This window comes from Lethenteron reissneri, chromosome 10 (genome assembly GCF_015708825.2).
Source record: "Lethenteron reissneri isolate LAM-NWPU_2019-01 chromosome 10, ASM1570882v1, whole genome shotgun sequence".
Classification (NCBI taxonomy): domain Eukaryota; kingdom Metazoa; phylum Chordata; class Hyperoartia; order Petromyzontiformes; family Petromyzontidae; genus Lethenteron; species Lethenteron reissneri.
Window position 1 is genome coordinate 10,282,472 of NC_083788.1, and position 17,779 is coordinate 10,300,250.

At 56.0% G+C, this 17,779-nt stretch overlaps 1 protein-coding gene across 5 annotated transcripts in view; it reads right to left on the bottom strand.

Annotated features, from left to right (window-relative positions):
- The window catches only part of LOC133340571 (uncharacterized), a 21,629-nt gene extending 4,205 nt beyond the window's left edge, over positions 1-17,424 (bottom strand). The window contains exons 1-11 of one of the 5 annotated variants that reach the window (XM_061548905.1): positions 17,399-17,424; positions 13,129-13,246; positions 9,749-10,036; positions 7,793-8,038; positions 7,423-7,552; positions 6,694-6,818; positions 5,806-5,970; positions 4,743-4,949; positions 3,937-4,055; positions 3,138-3,444; positions 971-1,185 (exon numbers count right to left, since the gene is read on the bottom strand). In XM_061548905.1, the coding sequence (XP_061404889.1) occupies positions 971-1,185; positions 3,138-3,444; positions 3,937-4,055; positions 4,743-4,949; positions 5,806-5,970; positions 6,694-6,818; positions 7,423-7,552; positions 7,793-8,038; positions 9,749-10,036; positions 13,129-13,234 (1,908 nt within the window). In that variant the 5' untranslated portion in view covers positions 13,235-13,246; positions 17,399-17,424. Of the gene's footprint in view, positions 1-970; positions 1,186-3,137; positions 3,445-3,936; positions 4,056-4,742; positions 4,950-5,805; positions 5,971-6,693; positions 6,819-7,422; positions 7,553-7,792; positions 8,039-9,748; positions 10,037-13,128; positions 13,256-17,115; positions 17,360-17,398 lie in introns of those variants that run through there. The other 4 variants (XM_061548902.1, XM_061548901.1, XM_061548903.1 and 1 more) reach the window with 4 other exon arrangements.
- Positions 17,425-17,779: the final 355 nt, after the last annotated feature.

Here is a 17,779-nt window from a genome sequence, read left to right on the forward strand (position 1 = left end):
TTGCTTATCAAGGAATGCCTCACCGAGTCTTATAACTCTTTTTCAGGAGGGTTCTGCCAGAGTGAGTTGAGGGGTGGTGGGTGGGAGGCACGCGCTGATTGCTTTGGAAAAATTCCAATCGGGCAATTTTTTACATTTGCCAACGGTTGTTCTACTCGCACGAACGATGCCACTGGAACCTCTAACGTCCTCCGTGCGAGTGAAGCAGACGGCTTGTGGCATTGCTGCGGCTAGTGCAGACCGCGGGGGGTTTCGAACCGCGAGCCCTCTGCAACGAGCGGCGAGCACGCCGACGCTGGGCCGTGTCAGTTGATCCAACGAATAATGAGTTAATGATGACGTCACCCTGCTGCTGCTGCTCTATATAAGAACGGGAGACAGAGCAGAGCCTCACCATTCTGGCGAATTGCCTGATGATGCTGGATGCAATTACCAGCGAAACGTCGTACTCAAATTGTAAATGTTGTGGTTTCACGCTTCAACACACCGGTGGGCTAAAGCAGTGAACTATTTGTTTTTTGTCAACGTGACACTTTTTTTTTTACTGATTGGCCGTGTCGGGTGGTGGAGAGTTACGACACATTTATAAATAACGCGATCTAAACCCAAAAACGTTGATTATTAATAATATTGGTCGCGAAAGCCTACGTGTTAAACTGAATAATGCCTCTTCGTTAAATTCATCAAAGTGTATCAATGCATCTGTCCACTCGGCAGGACGAATGGGCAAAACACCACAGTCGGTCAACTGGCAGGTCGTGTGTGCTGGGGTGAAACGTGGGTACTCACCCCTCTTCCAGGCCGTCTGTTCAGCATGGAAGAAGAGACCAAGTACACCCTAGAAGGGCTTCTTAGAGCGGTTGCTATTGGCCACGATGCTGCAGCTGACAATGGTGACAGTACGATTGCTGTTGGGTCATGCTGATGATGATGACGATGATGACAACGATGACGGCAAAGCCTCGCTCACGTGGTCGTGCGAGGAGTCGCAGGCTTGCGTCCCGTCCGTCGCGCCCGAGCCCGTGACCCCCGGCGACCTCAGCTCGAAGCGAAGGAAGCGGATCTCGACGGCGCGGTTGGCGGGCGCGCGGACGATCCACTCGCACACGGCGCCCGCCGGGTACGGCGCCGGGAAGCCCGGGCTCCCAAACACCTGCTCCGAGCTCAGCACCGACGAGCAGCCCACTGGCGGCGGGGAAGCGTCCGTCAGCACCGTCCGCAACAGCATGAGAAGCAGCAGTAGCAGAAGCAGCAGCATGAGAAGCAGCATCATCAGAAGCAGCAGAAGCAGCAGCAGCATGAGAAGCAGCATCATCAGAAGAAGCAGCAGAAGCAGCAGCAGCAGCATGAGAAGCAGCAGCAGCAGAAGGAGCAGCAGCAGAAGCAGCAGCATGAGAAGCAGCATAATCAGCAGCAGCAGGATCAATAGTGGAAGTAGCATCGTCACCGCCACCACTACCACCACCATCATCATAATTATAACTGCCAACGCCACAACCATGTTCAGCACAACCATCCCCACCACCACTGCCATCATCATAATCATCACCACCATTATCAAGGCAAAGATCCTCCGTATAGCCTTAACATACTCTTGGGGCAAGTGCTGTTAGCGAGCACCTGTGAAGGCTGGAACGACACACGAGGGGACAGCTGGCCAGCGCCACGCCCGGCCGCCTTTGTCTCCCCAGTGCTGATGTTTTACACACGGCACCGGGTACTCATTTGAGTTTGAGTCAACCAAGGGGAGGCCCAGGACCGGTTCAAATAATCATCACCGGTGTCGGGCCCGCGAGCGGGAATCGAACTCGACCCACCACGTACCCCGCCCCTCCCCTCCACATACCCTGCCTCTCCCCTCCACGTACCCTGCCCCTCCCCACCACGTACCCTGCCCCTCCCCACCACGTACCCTGCCCCTCCCCACCACGTACCCTGCCCCTCCCCACCACGTACCCTGCCCCTCCCCTCCACGTACCCTGCCCCTCCCCACCACGTACCCTGCCCCTCCCCACCACGTACCCTGCCCCTCCCCACCACGTACCCTGCCCCTCCCCACCACGTACCCTGCCCCTCCCCACCACGTACCCTGCCCCTCCCCACCACGTACCCTGCCCCTCCCCACCACGTACCCTGCCCCTCCCCACCACGTACCCTGCCCCTCCCCACCACGTACCCTGCCCCTCCCCACCACGTACCCTGCCCCTCCCCACCACGTACCCTGCCCCTCCCACCACGTACCCTCCCCACCACGTACCCTGCCCCTCCCCACCACGTACCCTGCCCCTCCCCTCCACGTACCCTGCCCCTCCCCACCACGTACCCTGCCCCTCCCCACCACGTACCCTGCCCCTCCCCACCACGTACCCTGCCCCTCCCCACCACGTACCCTGCCCCTCCCCACCACGTACCCTGCCCCTCCCCACCATGTACCCTGCCCCTCCCCACCATGTACCCTGCCCCTCCCCACCACGTACCCTGCCCCTCCCCACCACGTACCCTGCCCCTCCCCTCCACGTACCCCGCCCCTCCCCTCCACGTACCCTGCCCCTCCCCTCCACGTACCCTGCCCCTCCCCACCACGTACCCTGCCCCTCCCCACCACGTACCCTGCCCCTCCCCACCACGTACCCTGCCCCTCCCCACCACGTACCCTGCCCCTCCCCACCACGTACCCTGCCCCTCCCCACCACGTACCCTGCCCCTCCCCACCACGTACCCTGCCCCTCCCCACCACGTACCCTGCCCCTCCCCACCACGTACCCTGCCCCTCCCCACCACGTACCCTGCCCCTCCCCACCACGTACCCTGCCCCTCCCCACCACGTACCCTGCCCCTCCCCACCACGTACCCTGCCCCTCCCCTCCACGTACCCTGCCCCTCCCCACCACGTACCCTGCCCCTCCCCACCACGTACCCTGCCCCTCCCCACCACGTACCCTGCCCCTCCCCACCACGTACCCTGCCCCTCCCCACCACGTACCCTGCCCCTCCCCACCATGTACCCTGCCCCTCCCCACCACGTACCCTGCCCCTCCCCACCACGTACCCTGCCCCTCCCCACCACGTACCCTGCCCCTCCCCTCCACGTACCCCGCCCCTCCCCTCCACGTACCCTGCCCCTCCCCTCCACGTACCCTGCGCCTCCGTCACGAACCAGAACCGCACGCGCGCCCCGTGCCCCTGGATGCTGGAGTCGGACTTGAACTGCGCCGTCATGCGCGACCCCGCGCTCTCCAGGGGCTCCAGCACCTCGGGGTTCCCGCACAGGCGGCGCAGGGGGGGGCCCGCGGGGGGGGCAGCGGATGCCGCCGGGGGGGGGGCACCGGCGGCGGGGGTGGGGCCGCCCCCCGCCGCGTCGCCGTCGAACACGGCCACGTAGTCGAAGGTGCACTCCTGGAAGAGGGCCGCCTCCATGTCGAAGAAGGTGAACTCCAGGTGGACCTGGAGAAAAGGAACATTCCGGGTGGGTGCGGGGTTGGGGGGTTGTTGAGGTCATTCGGCCACGCCGGCCGAATGACGGTCACGCACGGCTGGGTGTGACGGCCGTGTGTGTGTGTGTGATCACGTGGTTTAGTGGCACAGTACTTGGGTTGAAGGTGGATGGGTTGCCGGCCCCTCGCGCCTGTCCAGAGCCCCCTTTGGCTACTGTGGTGGCTACAAACGCAATGAGGGCAATGGCTGATTGAAATTAGCCCTCCCCCCATGGCACTGCTCACCACAGCGTTGCCGTCCGGCACCAACGAGGAGGGAGCGGGTTGTTTGGCCTTAACATGCACATAGCCTGGCACAAGCGCCATGGTGACGTCACCGCCACTTAGTGGCGAAGTCACCGCCACTTAGTAGCGAACGGGGGTTGTTATTGTTGTTGTGTTTGTTCACATGGATGCGTGTGTGTGAGTCCACCCAGGTGTGTGTGAGTCCCCGTGCTCGTACCCTGAATCCGGGCGGTGCATGCAGGGTCCAGGTGCACTGGTGGTTGGCGGGGTGCGTTGCCGGGTACCACGGCGTTGCAAACACCCCCGGCTCACGTAGCGTCGCGTTGCACGGCCAGTCTGCGTGCGGCAGTGACGACGTGGTGGTTACGGTGGTTCTCTGACGATGACGATTGTGGTGGTAGCGGTTGATGAGGATGATAATGTTGGTAGTCGTGGTAATGATGGTGGTGGTGGTGGCAGTAAATGATGTTGATAGTGTTTGGTGGTGGTAATAATGATAGCGGTGGTGATGGTGGTGGTACCAGCGATGATAATAGCAGTGTTGGTGGTGGTGGTGGCAATGATAATGGTGGTAGTGGTAATAATGATGGCGGCGGTGGTGGTGGTGGTGGTGGTACCAGCGATGATAATGATAGTGTTGGTGGTGGTGGTGGCAATGATGATGGTGGTAGTGGTAATAATGATGGCGGCGGTGGTGGTGGTGGTGGTACCAGCGATGATAATGACAGTGTTGGTGGTGGTGGTGGTGGCAATGATTATTGTGGTAGTGGTGAAAGCGGTGAAGGACATAATGATGACAGTGTTGGTGGTGGTGGCAATGACAACGACGAAGATGACAGTAGCGGTGGTGGCAGTGCTATGTTTCCTGTTGCTGCTGATGATGCTGCTGCTGCTGATGAAGCGGACCCTGACCACCTGCACTAAAGCCCCACATGCACCCTCTCTCACTCCACCCCCCAACCAACTCAGGATCTCCATGCCCCCCCGACCCCCCCCCCCCCCACCCGGGACCCGAGCTCGTACCCGACGAGTAGAAGGCTCGGAAGCCGGCCGCGCTGCCCGTGCCGTCCGTGGCGAAGCGCAGCGCCACCTCGCTCGACGGCGAGGTGAGGAGGCTCCCGCCGGGGCGGCTCCCGCACCACGTGGCCAGGAGGGGGCCGCCGCCGGCCGGGTCGGCCCCCCCCCGCACCGACACCCAGGCCCCCCCAGCCCCAGGCCCACACGTTGCACCTAGGGGGTCCGAGGGGGGAGGGGGGCAAGTGGTGTTAGCGAGCGCCCGTGAACGTTGCGAGGACGCAACGGCTCGGGTCAAGCGCTACGGGCACGCCGCTGCTGTCGGCTGGCTTGCCGGAGGGATTGTCGGCGTAAGGCACTACCACTAGAGTGCAAGGAAATTTTTTTTGGGGTTAGATTGCGTAAATATATAAGTGTGTCTCGTTAGAACCCGCCACCACTCGACTCAGCCAATTAGTAAGGCTTGTCACGTAAACATTACGGATGATATTGGTCGCGAAAGCGTACATGTTAAACCCGAGGTATGGAGAGTCCACAATCATCCTATGGTATTGTACCCTCTACACACACACACCCACACACCACACATCCAGACACACTGCCCCATACACACACTGCCCCGCACACACACACACTGCCCCACACATACACATACACACCGTCACACACCACACACCGCTTCACACACACTGCCCCACACACACACACATACACACCGTCACACACACACTGCCCCACACACACACATACACACCGTCACACACACACACACCGCTTCACACACACACACACACATGCACACCGTCACACACACACTGCCCCACACACACACATACACACCGTCACACACACACACACACACCGCTTCACACACACACACATACACACCGTCACACACACACACACACTGCGTCACACACACACACATACACACCGTCACACACACACTGCCCCACATACACACACACACACTGCCCCACACACACACCGCCCCACACACACACACATACACACCGTCACACACACACACACACTGCCCCACACACACACCGCCCCACACACACACACTGACCGGCACCGCCGCGCGTGTGCAGCTGGAAGTGAGTGAAGTTGAGGGAGACCGTCTTCCCCTCCGGGACGGTGACCTTGAAGTCGCAGGTTCGACTCCCGCTGTAGTTGCGTGGCCACAGAACCGAAGCCAGGGTTCCCATGGTGCCTTCGAAGCTGCCCCCGCAGTCTGCGGGATGCGTCGTGTGTGTCGGGAGCGTGCGTGCGGATATGGGGAGCGGCGGTGCAGCGGTTAGCGCGCTGCGCGACCCGAGTTCGATTCCCGCTCACGGCCAACACCGGTGACGATTATCTGCACCGGTCCTGGGCCTCCCCTAGGTCGACCCCCCACCCCCAGAAATGAAAATATTTATTTATTTTATTCGTACCGGAACAATCCGATGAACTTTCAAGCTCTTTTTTGCAGATCGTCCAGTAAAATTGACCGGGCACCGCCGCTGAGGACATCAATCTCCCCCCGCCGCCCCCCCCCTCTCGTACCCCACCCGCCCCCCCCCCTCTCGTCCCCCCCTCCCGACCCCCCACCCTCTTGTCCCCCTCTTCCGCCCCCCTCCCGCCCCCCCTCTCGTCCCCCCACTCCCGCCCCCCAAACCTCTTGTCCCCCTCTTCCGCCCCCCTCCCGCCCCCCCCTCTCGTCCCCCCACTCCCGCCCCCCACCCGCCCCCCCTCTCGTCCCCCCCACTCCCGCCCCCCACCCGCCCCCCCTCTCGTCCCCCCACTCCCGCCCCCCACCCGCCCCCCCCCTCTCGTCCCCCCACTCCCGCCCCCCACCCGCCCCCCCTCTCGTCCCCCCCACTCCCGCCACCCACCGGCCGCCCCTCCCACCCCCCCTCTCGTCCCCCTCCCTCCCGCCCCTCCCCTCTCGCCCCCCCCCTCCCCCACGGGTACCCACCCGCCGTCTGCCGCATCTCGAAGTGGTTGATGGGGGTGCTCATGTTGGTGACGAGGCCCCCCACGTCGCTCTCCATCAGGCTGCTGAGGTGGCACTCGAGGGTCGCCAGCGAGTAGTCAAACGACCTGCGCACCACGCCCCCCACCCCCCACCCCTCCGATTAGTTCGCTCACTCCCGTAAACAACAACAACCACAGCAACAACAACAACGCATCGCTCGCGACCCCTTCTCGTCGGCACTGTTCTATCCAGGAGCTCGACGAAGAATGTCTGCTGCTGGCCACAACGAGAGCTGCTGCTGCTGCTGATGCTGCTGTTGCTGCTGCTGCTGATGTTGCTGCTGCTGATGCTGCTGCTGACCCTACTGATAATCGTGACGCTTCTACTGCTACGGCTGCTGAGTCTGTTTGATCGTGACGCTGTGGCTGACGTCGCTGCTGCCGCTGATTATGATTTTGCTGATGATAATGTTGCTGATGATGTTGATGCTGATGATGATGATAATGTTGCAAATTATGATGATGGTGCTGATGCTGCTGCTGATGATATTGCTGATGATGGTGATGTTGCTGATGACGATAATGTTGCTGATGATGCTGCTGCTGATGATAATGATGTTGCTGATGATAATGCTGCTGCTGCTGATGATGATTATTACGACGTTGTTGCTGCTGCTGACGATGATCACGATGTTGCTCATGTTGCTGATGATGATAATGGTGGTGGTACCGGCAGATGAAGGCTGTCTCACGCAGGCACAGCATGGCGCAGCGCGAGGGCCCGATCTGGCGCACGGTGCGGACCCAGCCGTGGCCCAGGAAGGCTCCCGCCGTGCCGAGGAAGGAACGCTCCAGCGAGGCTGCAGGGAAACGCAGCAAAATCCACACTCAGACCCCACTTCCGATTGATGACGGTGGTCCGAGCGGTGATGACGCTGTTTGCCGACGGTGGTCACGATCGCAGCGATGGAGTTGGCGGTGGCGGTGGCGACGCCGAAAGTCAATCAGTGACCACCAAGTAACCTAGCATTACCTACTCGGTGCTTACCCAGTTACCACTCTCAGTGTTCAGCCCAGTGCCCCCCCCCCCCCCCGCGTACTCAGGCGCTCGAAGTGCATCACGTTGGTGCCCAGGTCGGTGCGGATGCCGCCGACGAGCGCCGCGAAGGAGTTGCTGAGCTGACAGAGCCTGGCCCCCACCACGAAGTCGAACGAGTTGCAGCGGAACCTCGCCTCGTCCAGGCAGCGCAGGGCGCACTCCGCCGTGCTCACGTTGGCGAAGACCGCGTGGTTGCGCCCGGGGATGGCGCCGAACCCGTAGGGCAGGAACTGCGAGAGGGGGCCCTCTGCGCGCGCCAAACGAGGAGGAAAGGATCGGGGGTCGGGAAGGAGGAGAAAATTATTGATCAGCAGATCTCTCCCCCCCCAGTGACTCGGGTGCTGCTACGGGGTCTCTCAGCATATCTCTCCCTCAGTGCTGCCACTTTCTGCCCCCGCCCTCTTCTCTCTCCCCCCCCCCCCCCTTCTCTCTCCCAGAGGTCGCAAACGGGTTTTGATTCCTTACCCGTACCCGGCCGGACCAGGGTCGCAAATGGGTACCCGTACCCGTACCCGGCCGGGTACGGGTAGCCGGGTATCGGGTAGGGTACGGGTATCGGGTACCCGGTTGCGACCTCTGCTCTCTCCCCCCCTACCGCCGAGGCCTCTATAACCTCGTGCCACGTGCAGCTCCCTCGGCTACTTCAGCAATTTTTTTCTTGCTGTGGTTGTCCCACCTGATGACGATCGCTTGTGTTGCGATCGAAACGTCGTGATCTATTATTATTCTTCTTCTACCCACGTGACTTTACCGAAAGAACCAAAGAGTGGGGATTCCTGCAGTCACGAAAGCTTAAAATCCAGAAGGGGGAGGGCTGCGTTGTTGATTGCTGTGAGTGAGGTTTCATTCCTTCATCGCTCGATGGTTTCCAGAACGCTGCTGGGCCCAGAGAGAGGTTGGATCGTGGCTGCAGTCTGTGGCATGCGAAAAAAAATAAAGTATTGCTGCTGCCTGAACTGGTTCTGGGCCTCAATTAGGTTCACTCAACCCCAAATGAGTGCCCGGTGTGGTTTTTAATAACGTCACCACTGGGGCGACAAAGGCGGTCGGGCGTGATGCTTGCCACCCACCCCTTTGTGTGCCGTTCCGGCCATCATAGATGTTACTCGCGAACAGCACTTGCCGTAGCAGTCTGTTGAGACTATCTGAACCGGTCCTGGGCCTCCCCTAGGTAGATTCAGTCTCTAATGAGTACCTGGTGCAGTGTGTATACATCACCACTGGGGAGACAAAGGCGGTCGGGCGTGGTGCTGGCCACCCACCCCCTCGTGTGCCGTTCCGGCCTTCGTAAGTGCTCGCTAACAGCACAGGCTATACGGAAGATCTTTGTCTCTGTGTAGAGGCTTAGGACGGAGGGCAGATGAGCGACGCTCACAACAACGAGCAAGAGCGGGGGGCGGCTAAAACACAGCCAGACGGCACCAGGTTGTGCATCTGCCAGTCATCTCAGTTCACCCATAACACCTGGGTCTGCCCATGTCCCCCTGCCAGCAGCAAGTCTTCTACACTTGACATTGTCTCAAGGTGCACCTAGCCTGTCACAAGCGGTGTGGGGGACGCTTTAAGGGCACTTGCCCCAACGGTCTGGTAGAGAGGCTACGCGACGGGGTGGCGCCTTTGTCTTCGTGTTGTGTTACCATGAAATTTTAATCGGCACTCACTAGGCTACTCCACTCATTGCCTAGGAGATCTTTGTGTCTGTGTCTGTGCGGGGAGGGGCAGTGTGGTGCTATCAACCCGGTGACCCCAGTTCGCTCTCGCGGCACAATCTCGGTGACGAATATTTGAATCGGCCCTGGACTTTTCCTGGGTTAACTCAGCCGCAAATGAGCACCCGTGCCTCTGCCTGTCTGTCTCCACACATTTCACCGTCTCTCTGCCCAGTCTGTATCTCCGCGTGCCTATCCATCTCCGCGTGTCTCTCTCTCTCCGCGTGCCGCGTCTTCTCAGCACCCACCCTCCACGCGCGAGTAGTGGTCCGTGCCCTCCGCCACCTCGAGGCCGTGCTCTCCGCTCAGCCCTTCCCCGTGCAGGGCGCATGCCCCCCCTGCTGCCCCCGCTGCTGCCCCCCCTGCTGCCCCCCCTCCGCCGCTCCAGTCGAACGAGGCGCAGTGGAAGCCGCGCTCCGACAGACACAAGAGGGCGCACTCCCCCGTCGAGACTCCTCGCACGTGCGCCCTCGGGGCGCCGGCAGTGGCCCGCAGGGCATGGTCCGGCACGCGCTGGAATTGTCGTCGGAACGGATCTGCGGGAGCACGGGGTGGGAAGCCGTGCAGGGAGGGGGGGGTTGAGGGGATTAGGAGATGGTGGATAGAGGGAGGGAGGGGTGATGTGTTTTGTAATCGCGTGGTTGACGTGACACATGTGTACGTGTGGAGGTATGTGTGTTGAACTTGTGCACGTGTGTGTACACGTGTGTGTGTGTACACGTGTGTGTGTGTAAGCGTGTGTGTGTGTATACACGTGTGTGTATATACACATGTGTGTGTGTACACGTGTGTGTGTACACGTGTGTGTGTACGCGTGTGTGTGTACACGTGTGTGTGGTACACGTGTGTGTGTGTACACGTGTGTGTGTGTGTACGCGTGTGTGTGTGTACACGTGTGTGTGTGTACGGGTACACGTGCAGACCCTGCCAGTCCATCACGGGTACGTCACGTGGTGTACTACCGACGGTCCTCGAACGCCGTGGGTACATCACGTGGTACAAACCACAGGGTACATCACGTGGCACATTGCGTAGAACGTCACAGATCCAGTCATGTGGTGTAGGTCCTCGGTCCGAGAACATCACAGGGACCTCACGTGGCACATTACATTGAACATCGCAGCTGCATCACAGGCTCATGCGATACACATCACCTGGAACAGCACACGCCGTTCACCTGGCACGCGGCTCTGAACGCGTGATCTCGAATTCACGCGACCGCAGTGAGTAATCCCGCAGCACAGAACAATCAGCAGAGTAATCCTGGGGTAATCCCCAGAATAATCGAGGGTTTAAAGCCGGAGTAACCCACGGATAATCCCACGGTAACCCATGGGTTATCCCACACAAGCTCAGGGGTAATCTCAGAGTGATCCGTGGTGATCCCGTTGTACCCCTGATGATGACGATGCAGCAGAGGGAACTAATCATAAATAAATATCATAATTGCATCTTGTAACACAGGATTCTTCAATACTTTCAAAGGGGCGGGGGGGGGGCACTTTCGCCGATAAGACACCATCAGTGTGAGGGCCGCCACACGTTTGAAAACTTTGGGGGTTTAAATTTTGACTTAAAACTTTAATGACTGCAGGAATTCGTATTCTTGCTTCTTTCGGTAAAGTCACGTAGATTCAAAAAAATTACAAATTTAAAAAATTATAATAAAAATTTTACTGCAAATAATAAACGCAAAAAAACAATAAAAATAAAGAATAAACATTTTATTATATTTTACTATTTATATTTTTATTTTTATTGTAGTTTTTTGCTTTTATTATTTTCAATTTTTTTTTATCTACGTGACTTAACCGAAAGAACCAAGAATACTTTGGAGGTTTGACAGCAGCACGATGGTAATGGGGGTGTTTTGACATGTTGCGTAACACGACAAGAGTATTCGCTCGCTCTCGTATCGGAGAGAGAGAGAGAGGAACGACTGATGGCACAGACAAGCAGGAACGGCAACTGCCAGCCCGTACCAACAGTTGCCCAAGTTCTGCGGTCCTCATTTCAGGGTGTTATCGGCCAATGAACGAGTTTGTACGTGTGGGGAAGAGGACACTGAAGCACTAGGAGAAGACCCAAGCGTGCGTGCGTGCGTGAGGGGGAAACGCTCTATCCCATACAGACATAACGGTGTGGAGTCACACATTGTTGTTGCTGTACTGAATCAAAATCAAAATATGTATTCGTTACTGGAGGAATCCGATGAGCTATGAAGCTCTTTTTCACAGATGTCCAGCCGGGGCGGGTAAGAACGTTACAACAATAAGCTATTTTTTTAACGATAGGAATGCAAAGTACAATTAAGGTAAACAAATCACCCAAACACGTGCAAATACAACATTAAACCATCCCCACTGCGAGCTGAGGTCCGGCTGTCGTCTTCCTCGACGTACACGAGAAGGGAGTCACCGACAACATTATACTGGTAGGAACCTCCTGGTTACACCAGCCCACAGGGGATTATTGTGTCCGTCCGTCCGTTGTGCAGGGAGGGGCTGGGTGGGGAGGGAGGGGCTGGGTGGGGAGGGTGGGGACGGGCTGGGTGGGCTGGGTGGGAGGGGAGGGGCTGGGTGGAGAGGGGCTGGTCACCCCGTGGTGCCCTTATAAAACTCAACGTTTAACCTACTCACGCCGGCTTGTGCCCGCCCTCACAGTCGGGCATATTTGCGGAATACACCACGCCGCCGTTGACCCTGGCCATTGACCGAGCAACCCAACGTTCCTACCAGCTCCCTCCGCAGGAGGAATGTGTTTTGTCTATGTGCTGCTCTAACGTTACCTCCACGTCTTTGTGCGAGACGCTTACAAACAAACCATCCCCCTGAACAAATCCACCACGAAAATTTTTTTTTTTTCGGCGAACCGAGCAACTTGTGGCGTTCAAGCCCGGCGTTTAATCCCGCGGTATTAAATAAAATAATAATGAATAAACATTCCGGGTTTATTAGCGGGACGTCTTAATGCGTTAAGCACTTCCCTCGTGACGTGGAGATGGCGAGAGAGAGAGAGCGAGAGCGCCGATTACATTAAACCGTGACAATGGTGTCGCAATCATCCGGCGCGTGCAGCGAGTTTGGCTGTCCCATACCTCTCAACCCCTTAGCAGTGCCTCCTACCTTATTACAGACCAATTCAGACCTTATTGGTCACCCCGTGCCCCCTTGTAAAATCTCAACGTTCATCCTACAAAGTCCCATCACAAGGTAGAAACACAAACTAATGGGCACATTTTCTTTAATGTGCCCGTATTGAAACGGCTCTACGCCGTACGGACCTCAAAACTCAATTTCCCTGTAGAAGAACACGCGGTAAACCGTGTGGGTTGACAGCAAAGCTGTCGGGGGGGGTACGTTTCAAAGTTCAAAGTTCATTTATTAGGTGTAGCCCTGTGAGCCATTCGGCTCTTGAATCGGGTGCAACCGCAACAAACAAAAAACAAAAACATGAACAAGAAAACATCTTATAGTGACTATGTGCAAACAGAAAATCCAAGAAAAGACAGCAAAATATTGCAGAAAAAATCACCGTACACCAACCCTGTGCAAATATCCCAGTGGTAGGGGTCGGGGTAGGTGGTAGGGCTGTTGGACCCCCCCCCCCCCCTTCCTCCAATACTCACCCTGTTGAGCCTTGACTCGAGGCCCCGTCCAAGTCGCGAAGACGAGGAGCAGGAGGAGAAGGAAGGGGAGACGCGGAGCACCCCCCAGGGTTGAGAGGGGAGCCATGTCTCACGTGGCCTGCGCTTCCTCACACGTACGTATGCAAGTTGAACCTCGCTCGCGCCGTTTACGTAGCCAACGGCATCGTGACAACATTCTTTACGCAACCCGGAGAGATTCGTCATCGTCGTCGTCATCATCATCGGCACCATCTCTCGGTCCGTAACAAGCAAAGGCGCGGCCCTGGAACTGCTCGCTCACGTCACTGCTGGCGGAAAGACTTCCGCTCGAGACTAGGCTCGAAAGAAAGCTGTCTCTGGTGTGGACCAATCAGTTTCAAGGACAATGCATATACGGTCAGAGTATGTTTTTTTGTTTGCGTTCTGACCACTGGTATATGTGATTAATGCAGACATGATTCCTTGTAAAAGGTTTCAGTTTGGTATTGATTTTAAGCTTTCGTGACTGCAGGAATCCATACTCTTTGGTTCTTTCGGTAAAGTCACGTAGGTATGATGACGGACGCTTGTGTTGCGCCCGAAACGTCGTGATTTATTTTATTTTATACCTACGTGACTTTACCGAAAGAACCAAAGAGTATGTTTCAGTTTGGTGTTTTAACATCTTAACACCTGTTTTGTTGCCAGAAAAAAGGTGAAAACCTCTTCTCCACGAGAGGGAATGTTTAACCTCCACTCCCACCCTCGCCAGACCCATTGCAAGAGTGTACGAGCACCCACACTTTACCCCACCGCACGCTACCTGCCGACCGACTTAACCGTGGCATACACGTTTATATTGCCGGTTGGAAGGGAAATTTGAGAAACTCGTCCGTTTTTACCCGCCGTGCCTAGAGATCGAACCGGTGACCTCTGGAGCATCAAGTCCAGTGCCATTACCATGGACAACCACGGCAGGATCGGCGTTTCTCTCTTCTTCAACAACTACAATAATAGTGGCACAGTCACGCTCGTTGTCTTACCAGGAAAGCCTCACTGATTCTCAAGGATGAGTTTTTTACAGCAGCAGCAGCAGCAGGGTCCCTACCCCACTGCGATGTTTGGTCAACCTCCCCCCCCCCCCCCACCAGTACCGGATGAAACTAGTGCGGGTCCTGTAGCATATGTTAAAGGGGCTCTAAATATTAAAACGCAGAAATATTAAAACACATTTTTAACTTGTACAGTAAAGTAATTATATTTTTCATTTGCTATAAAGCCAGATATTACGACAAATCGCTAACCTTAAACACCCAGTCGTTCGTAAAAGTTGAAGACGGTATAGTACTATAGTAATAGAGCAAGTGCAGAATCACTGAACCGGAATTGATAGCTTGAAAAATTTAGCACGGGGCCCTTGAAAGTGCGAGACCCGTAGCTACATATGTAGCTACTTTTGCTACGATGATAATCCGGCACTAGCCCCCCACGAATGAGATTTTTGGCTTCGTGTGGTTCAGAGAAAACTCGAGAGTGGCTGGAGTCAAACCACCGCACAGATGGATTGTAAAATCCCTTGCCGCACTGCCACCTCCTGGCACCACCTCGCAGCCCCGACATCCCCGAACCTGCTCTCATTCATTCCCAGGCAGTCTCCCGTGCGAGGTGCTGACCAAAGCTCAAACGTCTGCGGAGCTTCCAAGATGTGCCGAGACCGCGAGCCCCCAACGTAGTTTAAACGCTGACGTCTACGTCCGAAATCCGTGAAACTGGACGTATTTGAGAATCATCATCAGCAGCAGCAGCAAAGTCCAGCTACCACCGTACACCAAACACTGCACACAGTGTTTGGTGTACGGTGCTTTTTCTGCAATATTTTGCTGTCTTTTCTTGGATTTTCTGTTTGCACATAGTCACTTGAAGATGTTTTCTTGTTCATGTTTTTGTTTTTTTGTTTGTTGCTGTTGCACCCGATTCAAGCGCCGAATGGCTCACAGGGCTACACCTAATAAATGAAACTTGAAAAAACTTGAAAAAACCCAACACCTCCATGACTACCGTGGGGTCCGTTTTAAATTTAAACTAAACTATTTTTTAGTCGCCGTATATATTTAACTAAACAATTAAACTATTGTTTATCTTATCAGGTAAGGTCCCACCGAGCTGTATAGCTCTATCTCAGAAGCGACCTGGCCACAAATGATAGCTCAACCAAGTGGCTTATCGCCACGTGGAAATTTGTAGCAGTCATCAAATTCTCTAAACGCGTGCTGATTCTAAATTCACCGTGGAAGTCATGAGCGGTCCTCATGGAAATTACAAATTCTCAAAAAGACGGACGATCATTGTTGTCGACATCCCACAAAGTAGTTAATACTTTATCGACCTAGACTGCGAGAGTGTGATGGGCGGTGGCAATTATTGTTGAAATTTTATCCGTACAAAGGTTGCGCAGGGGCGGTGATGGCGGTGCCTCGATCTATTTCACTGCACAGCGATGTGAACCCCGCCGGGGCAACCCGAGTTCCATTCCCGGTCACGGCTAACGCCAGTGGCGAGTGCAATCTACAAAAAAAAGTGCTCCTGATCGAGAGCCGAATCTAAGCTTATGATATAACCAGAGAAAAATTGCAAAGCGGTGTTTTTGTTGTTGTTAAAACTCGAGGAGGTTGATTTGTTTGGCTTACATACGTCAGGGCCAATTGCGTTTCCTACGAGGAAAGGATAATTGCCTGAAACGTCGCCAATTATATATTTGTTCGGCATTTCCAGGCCACGGTGTTATTGACGAAGGCGTTGACATTTTTTTGGGCGTTATTTGTTCTTGTGCGCAACCACTGCCAACGCAGCAGCGACCTCAACAAATTAATTATTTGTTGCAACAAAAACTATTCTATACCCACCAGTGAACCGTCTCTCTGGCTCCAGTGGAGCAAGTAAAGAGCTGACCAACCCCACTACCGGCTACTGGTACAAATACAAAGGCCCCCCATGTAGCCTTGGCAGTCTTTTTGGGTCAAGTGTCATGTGAGCACCGGTTCAGGCCGTGCAAAGCCCACCGCGCGAGTGGGTTGGTGTGGCCTTGCCAAGCAGCGGGTACTAATTTAAGGCCCAGTCGATCTAGGTGAGGTCCGGAAACCGATTCAGATATAATTCACCGGTGATATTAGCCGCTGCCGGCAACTGAAATTAGGTCGTCGGTTTCGTATATCCGATTGCGCTAATCACTGCGCCACTGCTCTCCTACCCTCTCACGCACACACTCATGTACACATACAGAGAGAGGCACACACACACACATGTACACATACAGAGAGAGGCACACATACACACATGTACACATACAGAGAGAGGCACACACACGCACATGTACACATACAGAGAGAGAGAGAGGCACACACACACATGTACACATACAGAGAGAGAGGCACACACACATGTACACATACAGAGAGAGAGACACACACACACATGTACACATACAGAGAGAGAGAGGCACACACACACATGTACACATACAGAGAGAGAGGCACACACACACATGTACACATACAGAGAGAGAGGCACACACACACATGTACACATACAGAGAGAGAGGCACACACACGCACATGTACACATACAGAGAGAGAGAGAGGCACACACACACATGTACACATACAGAGAGAGAGGCACACACACATGTACACATACAGAGAGAGAGACACACACACACATGTACACATACAGAGAGAGAGGCACACACACACATGTACACATACAGAGAGAGAGGCACACACACACACATGTACACATACAGAGAGAGAGGCACACACACATGTACACATACAGAGAGAGAGGCACACACACACATGTACACATACAGAGAGAGAGAGGCACACACACGCACACATGTACACATACAGAGAGAGAGGCACACACACACATGTACACATACAGAGAGACAGGCACATACACACACATGTACACATACAGAGAGAGAGAGGCACACACACATAGGTAGTTCACCTGCGGCTTACCTGTGCGAGTTCCAGAGCCGTTCCCCGCGGGGCAGGTAAGCGTCAAGCAGAGTTCTCTCTCCCTCTCTCTCCCCTCCTCTGTCTCTTGATCTCCCTTAACCTCTTATCTCCCCTCTCTCCCTCTCAGCTCCCACCCCCCTCAGCGTTTGCCTGCCCGCGCTACTCCCGCGGGGTTTAATAGGGGTTCGAGGGGGCGGGCTACTATGGCGATGATGAGTGATGGTGGGTGATGATGCCGACGGCGGGGGTGGTAAGTGTGCCTAGCGGCTTACCGGCGTCTGAGAAGCTCACTCACGGCGGAGGGATGGAGGGAGGGGATGTGGGAGGAGGAGTTGGGGGGGGGGTAAGGAGGGAGGGAGGGGATGTGGGAGGAGGAGTTGGGGGGGGGGTAAGGAGGGATGGAGGGAGGGGATGTGGGAGGAAGAGTTGGGGGGGGGGGTAAGGAGGGAGGGAGGGAGGCAGGGGAAGGAGGGAGCGAGAGAATGGAGAGAGATGGGAGGACGTGGTGGAGGGAAATGGAGCGAGGGAGAATGGAGAGAGAGAGGGGGAGGAGGGATGGAGGGATGAAGAGAGGTAGGGGAGAGAGGGTGGGGTTGTTGGGGGAGGGAGAGATGGGGGGAGAGGCGTAGTGAGGGAGAGAGTCCTCGCAGTGA